Source organism: Nomascus leucogenys, chromosome 8 (assembly GCF_006542625.1).
Source record: "Nomascus leucogenys isolate Asia chromosome 8, Asia_NLE_v1, whole genome shotgun sequence".
Taxonomy (NCBI): domain Eukaryota; kingdom Metazoa; phylum Chordata; class Mammalia; order Primates; family Hylobatidae; genus Nomascus; species Nomascus leucogenys.
In genome coordinates this window covers 74,095,403-74,109,260 of record NC_044388.1, presented here as the reverse complement: position 1 = coordinate 74,109,260, position 13,858 = coordinate 74,095,403, and the positions used below count along the sequence as shown (strand labels likewise).

Here is a 13,858-nt window from a genome sequence, read left to right as displayed (position 1 = left end):
GGATTTTTCAGGATGGTTTCTGGCAACTAGTTAGATAAACACATGCTTTAAATATCATAAGACCCTGAAGGTTTGAAAGCATATTCTTAGAGAACCAGGGAACTCTTTGGTCAGCAAGAACAATTTTAATGCTGGGGAAGTTCCTGGGCATTATGCTAGACCTCAGCCTCTGACAATTGTCATCCATTGTACCAACTCATTGCAGGAGGTGGGTGCATAGCAAATGTTTGTTCGGGTTATAATAGTGAGGTAGAAAAGATGCTGTGAGCTGATATGATTTAAGCTATTGGATCCTCTAATATCTGATTCTTTAAACTTCCGGGATTGGTGTGGATACTGGATATATAGGGAACTGCCAAGTTTCATGTCAGTCAGTAGTTTGCCTCTTCCCTGTTCAATCACACACAAACTTTTGTCAGCAAGTGTAAAGATAGAATTGTATTTCCTTTCTTTTCACTTGTTGCTTTTTGCTGCAAGTGATGATAAATAGATGAAATGCATGTGACAGAAAGAGGTTAATGAATTAATGGCTTGTATAGTTCCCAAGTGGATAATAAATAGTGAGGAATAAACTTTATTTGAAATAAATTGCAGTGAAGGTGAGTCTCTGTGAAAAAATTAAAGTTATATGAATAAGAACTAAAAAACAGCATCTATATGTATAGCTATTCTTTAAAATTATAAACCCAAACCACTAGCATTTGTGATTGAGATGATGTATGAATCAAATGGATCTGTGTATTCTAGCCATATCAAGGTCATCTGCTGTATCTCTGGCTTTGGTCCTGTATTTAGAAACACAAAATGATTAAAATAAGAGGACTTAGACAGTCTGACTCTGTAAACATCAACCAAACATATTCATATGGTGATTATAAGTGGGGAACAGTGAAGGGTCTAGTTAAAAAAAAAAAAATGAATACCAGATGGGCGTGCTGTCTCATGCCTGTAATCCCAGCACTTTGGGAGGCTGAGGTGGATGGATCATGAGGTCAGGAGATTGAGACCATGCTGGCTTACATGATGAAACCCCGTCTCTATTAAAAATACAAAAAATTAGCCGGGCGTGGTGGCACATGCCTGTAGTCCCAGCTACTCGGGAGGCTGAGGCAGGAGAATAGCTTGCACCCATGAGGCGGAGGTTGCAGTGAGCCAAGATCGCACCACTGCACTCTAGCCTGGGCAAGACAGTGACACTCCCTCTCAAAAAAAAAAAAAAAAAAAAAAAAAAGAATAGCTTTCTAAATGAACACACACCAGACTAAAACTGTGGAAAAATACATTCGTGATTTGAAACTAAAGCATCAAGTGAAGAAATGAGTGATAATGCCTGTATCATTTGTCTAAGACAGAGCAAGTCTAACAGGTCCTTGAGGTGACAGTGTGTCTGTTGTCTTCTGTCTTCCTTTGAGTAGCCTCCTTTACTCATGAAGGACCAAAGAGTGTTGGTGAGTATGACTTAAGGCATCCTCCAAAGGCTACCCTAGCTTGGAAAACTTGCTCTCACAAACTGGAAATCATATATATATGCACACACACATATACACATATATGTACATATATACACATAATATATATATATTATATATATATATAAAACCTTAAAAGCATTTCAGTGTTTAAGAGAGTCAGCTTCATTGATCCTGTGTGGGATAACCCCTTGGTGGATCTGAGGCAAAGTGGGGCATACAATAAACACTGGGAAAACTAAAGACCCAAGAACATATTGCATCGGCATAAGAACATACATGTTGGGTGCTTTTGCAACTAAAAGCACCTTTCACTTGTGTTATCTTATTGGTCTTCACTGTGAAACAGGCAGGCCAAAACATTATTCTAATAATTATTATTTTATGGATAGGAAAATTGAGACCCAGGAGGTTTAAATGGCATGTTGCTATCACACAGCTCTAGGTGCAGAGATAGGGAATGAGCATCGGATTTCTGCCTCCACACGTAGTTGTCCTTCCCACACCCCCATGAGTCTTCTTTGCAGTGGGCCTTCAGAGACAAGAGGTGCATTTTTTTTATTCTCTGTGGAAGGTGAACAGGTTCTTTGAGACTCAGAGTTCTTCTGTCAACCAGGTTTCCTCATGTGACACCCCACTAATCGTGGTGGGATTAACCTGTCTAGTCTCAGCACCAAAGATTTTGTGTGTGCTTACATTTGAGGGTTCATGTACCATACAGGAAAAGCACAACGGAAATCACTCAACAGGGTTGAACTTCACTTTGAATTTTGGCTTGGTCTTTTAGATTAAGAACTCCACAAGCATATCATTCATTTCTTTAACTCTGGAACACAGGATCTGTTGGATGAATAAATGATTCTTTATGATGGGTTGGGCATTCCCAAAGGAAGCTAACTAACATAGGTCACGTTGGTGAAAAATTAGATTTTAAAGTAAATAAATGTGAAGCCAAAGAAACAGTGGCCAGATTCTACATTACCTTTAGTTTGAGGGCACAGAATCTTGGCTTCTGTCTTCTCACACCCCTAACCTCAAAGCTCATGACTATCCCTTTGACCTAAAGCAAAAGAAACTGGGGCTTCCTCTGTCGTAATTTCCCATCAGTCCTTATCTGAGACGCTAGGCTCCAGCAGGGTACTTATATCCCTGAAGTATTGAAAGAGGCCCAGGATGTGGTTCAGTCTGTACATGAGGGGTACGTACACATAGAATCTGATGCTTATCCATGGACTGGCTAAAATCTCAGCATTTGGAAAGAAAAGGTTTGCAGGGAGTAACAGAAACAGCAGCAATTGCAGCTGATGTTTCCATTAAGTCAATCCCCTCCGAGGCTCTGAGAAACAGGTAATTACAAGCAGGCTGGTTGCTCTCCTAGATAGACTAGCAGGCAGCTTGCTCTTAGAAACCTCAAAATACCTTCTTCTGAGATCTCTGTGACCCACTAATCAGCAGAGGAAAGTAGAGCTATTCATGCCACTGAAGGCTGGCTTACCACTGCTGAACACCAGAGCGAGGGGCTGCCTGATTGTGGAGGCCTCCCTGCTGCTGGATTCTGTACTCACTGGGCATTACCAATCAAAAGCAGGTGTCACAATCAAAAGGTGACTGTTCCTGAACTGAAGGGGCTTCCATTTTGGAAGTCCTGCCCTATTGTTAAGAACTTGCTTAAGGCCTACTTATTACTCATCAGAGACAAAACCCAAAATTAGGAATAGCTTCCTTAATCATGGTTGTCCAGGTAGCATGGAGTGCCCAGTGAAGGTCCCTGCAAACACGCTCCCCAGAGTAATGCCTCAGCATTTTGAAAGGCATCCAATGGCAGATGATATCCTTTCTAGTTAAGAGTTCAAACTTATCATCCTGGCTCCAAAAGCTTTCTTCCCAGCCAAGTGCTCATGAGATATGCCTGGGGCTGTTGCCACAGCTCAGTGGGATTGGCCTAATTATATCAGAAGCCCCTCTCCAAGAGTCACTGTTCCTGGAGGAAAAGAGGGCAAAAAAACACGCAAACTGACTTTGAGTGCCTTTAAAATGAAAGATCCTTGGCAGACCCCAAATGTACTTAAATACCTACAGGATGAGACCTAGGGGTCTGCATTTTAACAAAAAAATATAGTTCTCAGGCATACTGAAATTTGATTTGCACTAGGTTAAGGATTATGAGATCTTCCAACCCCCATTCCAGCCTCAGAGACATTTGCACTGAATGCAGTTGCACAGGACACCAGTGAGTCCTTTGTTGTCCTCTTTCCTCGAGGATTACACTTGCCTCTGTGTAAGAGCATTAGTCCATGGACCAGGTCTGAGATAGGGGCAGTGATGAAAACAGCCAAGCTGCAAGAGATGACATCCCTCTTTTCTCTCACAATGGCAACAATGCTTCTAAGGTTAGCCAAGACCTCAGATGAAGATATCTCACAGCATCCTCAACTTAGAGCAGACCCCAACTCGATGAATGAGTATTAGATACTCCAGCTTCAACATTGACAGCAATTTTTCTCCTCCCTTTTATAAATCACTAGAGCAAGGAGCCCTCTGAAAAGGTGAGAAGTTCCAGGTCCCTGAGGATAGATTGTTAGGAGCTGGCCATCCCATTTATTCCAAGATTTTGAGTGGTTTTAACTTCATCTTTTTGCTTTCCTCAAATACCCATGTCCATGATAGATAAGATGGGTTTCTGGAACACGATAAGCCTTACATTTACAGTTGTAAGTAGAAGCCCTGTGGGCAAGGCTGGTGGCCTTCACCATGGGCTGCTGGCATGTGAAAGTGGCTGGCAAGATTGAAGCAGAAGCCTTACTTGGGGGAGGCTTCCTCAGCTCTACCTGTAGCTTGTGTAGGTACAAGAATGAAGGATAAAGAGGAGTGTGTGCAAGTGGTCTGAACAGAGGAAAGAAGGGGCTTGTGTCTCTATCCTTCTCATCTGCTGATCCTTTCACTTCACAGGCTTCACAGGGTAAGGGGTGGAGTGCAGGCAGACAAAGAGCAATAAAAGGTTCAGAAAAAGGGAGATAAGAGACAAAGAAAAGGGTGAAGGAGAAAATGATGAGAAAAGAAATGAAGGTCAAAAAGAGAGACAGGAAAGAAAGAAGAAAGGAGAAATAAAAGACTTGGGGAGAGAAGAGACCAAAAGAGCTTTGAGAAGCAGAGAGACTGGAAAAAGAATGGGAAAACAAAGAGACAGAGAGATGGAGAAACAAATGAGAAACTGATACAAGAAAGAGACAAGAAAGATGAGCAAAGGAGAGGTCAGAGAAAGGCAAGAAACAGTGGCAGATGAGAGCCATGAAACAGAGAGATGAGAAACAGAAGTGAGCAGAAAAATGACAGAGACAGACGTAACAAAGAGAGAGAGACAGAATGTGAGAGGCAGACAGAACTAGACGGGGACCAAGAGATCTGTGTGGCTGAAGGATGCAGATGCCAGCCCTTTTGTTTCTGAACTGGCTTCCCGCGCCCCTCACATACCCTTCCCATGTTCTCAACAGTGATAAAGAGCTCCTTGTTCCCTCACTGAGCTCTCACATGAGAATGTGATGCACTTCTATTCGTCAGATAAACAGCTGAAGGATAAGGACAAACTATCTCCATCATTCATTTAAATTCAGTTGTCCCTAGAGCGTCTCCTTCTACTATGCATGCCCTGCTGGAGCTTTCATCAGATCGAGCCCATACCCAGGCTGGCCTCCCCTCATGTGTTTCTGTGTAAAATTTTTCTCTGCTTCGGTACAGAGACTTTCAAGAGTTCATTTACATCTCCCAAGGACAGATTTACCATCAGATGGACACTAGATAGATTGGCTTCCATTTGTATCTGGGCTCTGAGTGTGCTGGTTGTTTTCTGATTTGTCATTCCCTGAAAAATCTGTAATCTCTTCTAATAAAATGAATAATGGAAAAATGATTTTAAATGGTTTGTAGTTTGCTATCAGAGGAGTATCATACATATTAAACACCCAGAACTTTAATGTGCTTAACATGTTTTCCAGTTTTTTGAACAAAGTGGGCTACTTTATCCCCAGGTATAAATCAATTAGCAGAGACATAACCAAGGAGATGTTCAAAACCAAGTTAACTGAGTCTACAGTTAGGATCTCTGAGTGGATGACAGATGTTACACTGAAAGTCAGTGACCAGCATGTCTAATGCTACAGTTGCACCTTTTATAAAACCTGCCTAAATCCCTCTATGTTGCTAGGAGAGAGGGAGAAATTACATACATGCAAGGAAGAAAAGAGGTCAGTTGGAATTAATAGGTACAAATCAATGTACAACTTGGATGTGTGTATCTTACTAAGGGGCATAAATTAAGGCTTAGTGTGCAAGTACTTACATCAGTACCCAGTTTCATCAACATGTGGAGAAAGAAAGCATCGAGTTCCTTCTCTTCTATGTAACCTTTTTCTAAATGCAAGAAAATAAACATAAATAATACTAACATATAAAATAACACATGACTGTATTTATCTTAATATGTTTTTAATCTCACAATTTATAAAGCTTCCATCAACACTATTTTTTGTTATTCCAATAACAAAGTGCCAACACCTACCTCTAGAATACATGGGTTTGAACAGTAAACACTGTTCCAGAATAAGTGCTTTATGCTAGGGTTTATATTAGTGCTTGGAAAAGGAAGGCTATTAAGTACATGAATTTTAATCAACGAATAAACATGAACTTTACAATAAAATTTAACCCCCAAATTTCTGAAGCTTGGAGAAACTTAACAGGTGTAAGTATTGAATCCTAGTTTGCAGAGTTAAAACACACCTTTTAGATATTTTGTTTCTTTATTAATAAAAACAAATATTAAGTAGTTCCATTTTATTTTCAAGTAGTTTTTTGGTGGAGGAGTCATTTTGAAAGTGATAAAATTTATCCTAATTTTGAGAGAGTGAGGGGTGTACAACAAAGTCACTGAGTAAAAGTGAGCCCATTTAGGGAAGGATGACTTCAAATAGCTGAGTCTCAGCCCACAAAGCCTTGAACATATACAATGATATTAGTCATTATATATACAATATATATGTATGTCTACCATATATGGCGCGCGCCCACACAAAGAGAGATTGGAAAGGGGAAAGTGGAAATTCATTACCCAGAATTTTAACAAGGTGTATAGATGTGTATCACCAGTATGCCAAACGTCTGTTAATGATACTGTATTAGGTACAGTGCATTAACAACCCAGGTCGATAACTTTTCTTACAGTAAAGGGGAAACTCTAGGTCCTTTCAACGGGCTGAGCTTGGAGCCACGTCTACACCTGAGTGTGCAAGTGGCTTGTTCTACTCACCATCCGCATCAAAGCGCTGCCAGACCTGCCAGAAGCCAGCGGCGTCCAGGCGCCCCGGAGTGGGTTCGCGGGCGCTGTCCATGGTGTCGACGAAGAAGACCAGGCACCTGCGCGAAAGGACCTAGACAACTTTGGTAAGGACTCCTTTACCGTATTTCTTGACTCCCTCTCCTGCTTCTTTCGCTATCTGATTAGCTTCGAGTAACTGTTGCTGGGGAGGACGCGAGCGCTGCTGGCCGTGGCGTCGTTGAGCCGTCCCTCAGCCCTCAGCAAAACCAGCTGCTGGAAGCCCGCCCCGCTCCTGGCGCGCCTGTCCCCGCCCCGCCATGCGCGCTGTCCTGGCAGATCCTGTCTGTCTCTGCGCTGCGGGGGATTCAGGAAGAAAGAAACTCTCCAGGCGTCCATGGCTCACTGCTTTTGCCCTTTAACTTGCTTCTCAGACTCAGAGAAGACATCCCTCTTACGTTTGATTCACTTTCCAAACTTGTGTCTCAAGAGGTTTTCTAGGGAGAGCTGCCTCATTTAAAGGGTTGCAAGAAGTGTCAGTGTTAGGGTCCTTTGGACTTGAGGATTTAGAAATGTAGTGTGTGGACAGGGTAGGTGAGAAGGGATGGTGATGGTGGTAAGTGGTTCCCTTTAAGCAAGGAGTAAGTCAACAGCAATGATTGAGTCCTGGTTGTGTAGGACATACACATTGCTGTACCATAATGCACTATAAGGACTTGCAACTAAATAGGGATACTGCAAGTCACCGTGATTTAAAGTAGCATCATTAGGATGCTGAGGAAAATAAAAACTAAGCCATACTCTGCCAGGAAAAGAGAGTCTGGGGGAGATGTGTCTGCCTGCAGGGTACTAGGTAGAAGGCTCAGATGATTGTGTTTGGCTCCTAAGAGGCACATTAAGACCAAAGGATAAAAATCAGTTGGAGGAACACAGAGCTTTCTGACAATCAGGACTGTTCAAAATTGGGCAATGCTTTGTGGAAAAGTGTACAAACTATACTGATACATTTTGACTATATGTTTAGAACCTTTTGTTGGATACTCTATAGAAAGTGCTTGGATATTAGATAAGAAAGTTGAACCAGATATAACTCTTCTTTATGGCACCCTGATTCTGGTTTTAGCATTCAGATTTATTTATAAAAAGCATGCATGCATAAGTCATCTAAACCAGAGTAGTGAAAAGAACATGACACTCAAGGTCAGATAGTCCTGGGTCAGGATCCGAGTTCCATTATTTACCAGCTTTGTGAACTGCACCATTAGTTCTCATCTCCCTAAGCCTCAATTTTCTTATCTATAGAATGAGGATTAAAACATCTGTTTTGGAGGGTTTCTGTGAGGATCAGAACCATACATAGTAATGCACAATGAATTATAGCTGCTATGGTGTTGTAGCTGCTGAGGGGTGACTCTATTAGAGAAAACAAGTAAAGTCTAAGACATTGTCATTGCCAAGAGGAACCTAATGAAAAATGACAAAGAAATGTAATGTTTTATCCTGGATGTGATGCTGGAACAGAAAAAGGCCATTAGGTAAAAATTAAGAAAATTTGAATAAATATGGACTTTAGTTAATAATAATGAAAAAAATGTTTCAGAAGAAAACAGTTCTGGGTTCAGGGCCCAGCTTTGCCTCTTACTAGTTGTGTGTGATATTGGGCAAGTTACTCAAAAGAAGCCTCACTTTCTTTGACTGTAAAATGGGAATAGTAGTAGTATTTACCCAGTGTTATTATCATAAAGATCAAATTAAAAAATCATATAAACCTATTGTCACAGTATATACAGTAACATTCAGTGTAAGTTAGCTACTAAAATGATGAATCTTCCATGCATACATATTTGGAAGACGGTGAAGTAAACTTCAGGATTTTTGAGGAGTGTGGCTTAGCCTAAAGGAGGAAAAGCTGTATTATCACCAATTAAGCAAGTGCTGGTTACAAAAATTGGAGAAAAGCATATGTAGCATAGGAGGGTGTAAGGGTTTGGTATCTGTAATTATCATCTGTGACTTTAGGAAATTAGTGGATACAATGTCAAGCACCAGTTAGGAAAAGTAATTGGTATGAATTCACCAGGGCTGATCTTGTTTTCCAATAAATAGTGGGAAAACATAAAACAAGGCAGATTTCAGAAGTAATAATCAAGATCTAACGTGGAGGAATGGTTAAATAAATGATAGTAAATATCTATGATGGGCTTCGCTGCATACACAGAAATCTTGATTTTGAAGCTCGATGATCCAGAAAACTTCTCAAAACATAAGGTTAAGATTAAAAAGCAAGTTACAAAAGTGTACATATATGATGACTCAATTCTGTAAAATAAAATACGTGTTTCTACATGTAGAAAACATGGAAGATATACATTAATGACATTAATGATATGTTTCTCTGGAGTGGGGAAGAGGAAGGCTCACAGATGATTTCAATTTTGCTATTTGTAATTCTTTTATCTTAAAACTTTGTGCAGTAAGCATATAATGCAAGCTATTATACTTTTTTAAAGTTGTAAAAGTGAAATCCAGGGAAAGAAGAAGAAAAGTACAGCTGCAAAGATTACTGTTCTCAGGACTGGAGAACAAACAGAACTTGGAACACTTTCCAGGAGCCTGTCATCTGGAGCTCCTCTGGGGAGCTGCAATCTCCATTCAATGATTTATTTCCTGTTTTCTTTGCATCCAAATATTTATCATGGCCCTGGGTAGGGAGATACTGCTTAGGAATCCTGCATTCCCTCGTATAAGTTTCTCTTTGAGAAAATAATCCAAGCCCTTAACAGAGAAGAGAGCCAGTAGGAAGGTATTTAAAGATCCTATAAGAGACACCTGTAAGACTGTCTCATTGGAAAAGTTCTCCTGCCTAAAAATGGAGTGATGGAGATGGGGATGAAAAAACCAGAGGTGGTTTATCAGAGTCCCTTCCTGTCCAAAAAGAGAACTCAGAGTAAAGCAAATATTCAGCAGCTGGAATCAAGTTGAAATACATTAGGCATCTTATGGATTAATTAGCACCTTCCACAGAGATTCTGATTTAAATGGTTTGGAGAAAGACCTCTACACTGATATTTTTTTAAATGTTCCCCTAGGGATTACATTAGAACCACTGACCAACCTTTTGTCTATAAGTTTCCTGCTGCTCATATTCTGGTCATTTTATTATTTAGGTACGGCGTCTCTGAAGGATAATTGAGAAAAGGAAAAAACTTCTAAAGAATTAACATTACTTTCTTATTAATACACTGCCTCTTTCAAAAAGAGGTAAGAATTTATACTTATATGTAATCCTGGTAAGTTTTGACAATTGATGGCCGAAACTAGAGACTAAAATCAGTTGTTTTTCTTTTTTCCCTACTGATTTCATTTTCTCCTGCAATCATTTCCTGCTTTTCTTATTAGCACAGCTAATTGAGGGTTAGTTGCATAAGAAGCAGCAGTGGTCTGTAATTTGAAGCATTGTTAATTAACCCTGATGCATCCATTCAATTTTAAGCTAAAATATCTGCATCTTTTTACAAACTCAGAATGATATTTCTAACTGGAAATATAAACAATACTCATCTTCCTATGTTGTTGAACATTGAAGCATTGTAGACATCTCACAGACTATATAGTAGACCTTAGAATTCAAAGAGACAGCCTTGGTTTAAAGCCACACCAGTTCCAAAGGGCCATGCAAGCAGAACAAAAGAAATCAGACAGTGGTTTTCATAAGAAAATAAGAAAACACTAGAAACAGAGTTATTTTAAAAATATATACATTTTACTGTTTCCCTTGCAATCACATGAATAGTACAGATAATTTAAACAATCTAGATTAGAAAAACTACAAAACAAGAAAGAAAAATTTCTTCCATAATTTTGACACCTAGAGATAACTAGCAATAATAACATACGGGTTGATGTCCTTACAGTAATTTTTTATAGGCACTAAAAGTAGATTATACTGCTCTGTAACTTGCTCATTTCACTTAATATTATGAAACATGTCATTAAATATTCTATGATATTATTTTAATGCCAGTATTATCATAATTTATTTAACTAATATCTTCTTTTTAGACTTTTCAATTGTCCCTAGGTTTTCATTATCATAAACCTCTGCTGTTACAGCTAAATGTTTGCACACTCTAGTAATTATTTCTTCGGGATAAAGTTCTAAATGCACAAGTGCTGGGCTAAACAATGTTTAACATCGTAAGTCTTTATAACATACAGTTAAAAGTGGCCTCCAGCTGAATTTTACTGATTTATACTGCTATTAGCAGTGGAAGAGATACCTTTTTACGCCATTATTAACAATAAAAATAAAAATCTTTGAATAGTTTAAAGTAGTAGTTAATAGTGATTTTATAGGTGGTTGTTTGGGGTAATTTGGGATTTTTTAAGAGGTGGGCTAAGTGTTAAAGTTAAAAACCTATCACATTCAAGTGGCTCTTCAACATTTCTTGTCCTCTCTCCCCTTCCTACCCTACAGAACATAGCATCTGGCACTGTGTCTTGCAAACAGTGGCTATTTAGTATTCTGTATTACCCCAATGATGCCATCTTTTCTTAAGGAGCTGATACTACTAAATTATGAAAGAAGACTTTTGTAACCTGTACTAAAGCACAAAACCAGTGCTTTAAAAGCTCTAGGTCTGTCAAAGTAAGTTGAAACTGTAAGTATTTTTCCAGCCACTTATACAGCCATCTTCTTACAAACTTAATAATACAAATGCATTGTGCAGCTTTTTAAATTTATTTTCTTCCTATTTTTCCCCTTCTGGGTCTGCATTCCTAAATTATATAGAAGTTTTATCTCAGCACCAAGTCTGATACCAAGCTAAACAAATGGTAGGCAGAGCTAAATCTAGGTGTCTACACAGAATAAGGACATTATTATATTTATTTCCCAAATAGTTTGTAAATTTTGTTCACAAAATATTGATACATTAATAATCATTTCTTTTTTAACTTAAATATATATGTACTTAACTTGTTAATTTGCAGCTTTTTAAAATATAATCATTTCAAAGCTATAAATTTCCCTCCAAGTAAGGCTTAAGAGACATCCTATGAGATTTGTTTAATTATAATTTTATTCTGATTCCCACTGTGATTTCCCTTGGACCATGAGTTTATGTAACATTTCTAAATTCTAAATACACATGGTTTATGTAACATTTTTGTTATTGATTTTTAAATCTAATTGCATTGTAGGTGGAGAATGTGATATATAGTAGCCATCTTTTGAAATTTGTTGAGGATTGCTTTATGGCCCTTTATAAAGTAAATATTCATAAATTTGTAGTGTGTGTTGAAAAAACTATGAATTTCTCCATTTGGGGATGTAGTGTTCTATGTATGTTCATCACTTTAGGTATGTTAGTTACATTGTTTAAACTTCTATATCCTTACTGATTTTTTGCCTGCTTGATTTAAAAATTACGAACAGATATGTTTAAGTCTTCTATTCTGATGGTGGATCTGTCTGGTTCTTCTTGTCATTATTTGCATTTTTTGTTTTATGTATTTTGAGACTATGTGACTGGGTGAATATTTATTAAAAGTTATCTGTTCTTGGTGAATGAATTCCTTTTATTATTGTGTAGTGACCTTTGTCTCTTGTAAATTTTTTTGCTTTATTAAAGTTTATTTTACCTAATATTATTATAGGTGCATCCACTTTCTTTTGTAGTATTTTCTTCATCTAGCTATTTTTATCCATTTACATTCATCATCTTGCATGTTTTAGATTGTATCCATAGAATATTTAGCTATTTTTACTTATCGTAATTACTGATATATTTGGATTTATTTCATGTTATTTTTCCTGCCTTCTGTATGTTTATCTTTCCCTTCTGTCCTCTCTGCTTTTTGCTTGATAAAGTTTTTTCTTTCATTTAGTTTTTCTTATTTATTAACTTGGAAATTATACATTCATCTTCTGTTTCAGTTTTTTTTTAATCCTAAAGATATCAACATGCATACATTACTTTTAAAGTAAAAATCAATACATTTACAGCCCTTGCACATAACATTAAAACCTTAGGATATTTTAGAACTGTCCACCCCATCCCAATTTACATACTATTGTTATTATGTATTTTAAGTGTATTTTAAATCCACAAAATATTACCATTATTTTTTCATCTAGTAATATTTGTTTAGATTTTCCCATATATTTGTCATTGTTTTTGCTCATCTAATTCTTCTTGCATTTCAGAAATTCCATCTGGGATTACCCTTATTCTTCTGAAAGTGCATCCTTTAAAATCCCCTTTATTTGAGGCCTGTTGGAGGAAAAGTCATCATCTGTCTGAAAATGTCTTTATTTCACCTTTGCTCTTGACAAAAAAACATTGCCAGATATTGATTTTTGTGTTGACAGCTACTTTCTCTTAGAACGCTGAGATTATCTTTCCCTCAGGACCTTCTGAATGCCTTTGCTGCTGTTGAGAAGTCAGCTGTTTGTCTCTATGTAATTCCCTTGTAAGTCTCCGTTGTTTTGCTCTGGCTGCTTTAAGGATTTTTCTCTGTCTTTGGGGTTCTGTGGTTTTAGTACAATATGTCTACAGATTTTTTTTATCCTGCTTAAAATTCATAGGGCTACTTGAATCTGTGATTTGATATCTCTCATTAGCTCTAGAGAAGTCTCAGCCATTTACTCTTTAATTTCTCTCTCTCTCCACTCCTTCCCTCCCCCTAACCATCTCTCTCCACTTTTCTCCTGGGATTCTAATTAGAAATATATTAATCCTTCTCACTCTAAGTCTCCTCTTCTTCATTACTATTCATATTTTCTGCCACTTTGTTTCTTTGTGCTGCATATTGCATAATTTTTTCAGATCCATCTTTTAATTCACTGATGCTCAGTGCAGCTGTATTTAATCAATTGTTAAAGTCATCATTTAAGTTTTTAACATTATATATTTTGTTCTTTTTAAAATATGTTTGATTATGTCTCATAGTTTCTTGTTCTTTCATATTTTCCATCTTTTATTGATTTAAACTGATTAAAATTAACTATTGAACATTCTATTTCTTATTTTTCCCATCTCTGAAGTCTGATTCTACTGTGTGGTATTCCTGCTAGATC

At 37.8% G+C, this 13,858-nt stretch overlaps 1 protein-coding gene across 1 annotated transcript in view; it reads right to left on the bottom strand.

Moving 5' to 3' along the window:
• SCGN (secretagogin, EF-hand calcium binding protein) overlaps positions 1-7,111 on the bottom strand; it is a 42,612-nt gene extending 35,501 nt beyond the window's left edge. Inside the window, exons 1-2 of the mRNA XM_003263230.2 lie at positions 6,772-7,111; positions 5,806-5,876 (exon numbers count right to left, since the gene is read on the bottom strand). Coding sequence (XP_003263278.1) covers positions 5,806-5,876; positions 6,772-6,853 — 153 coding nt within the window. The 5' untranslated portion in view covers positions 6,854-7,111. The remainder of the gene's footprint in view (positions 1-5,805; positions 5,877-6,771) is intronic.
• Positions 7,112-13,858: the final 6,747 nt, after the last annotated feature.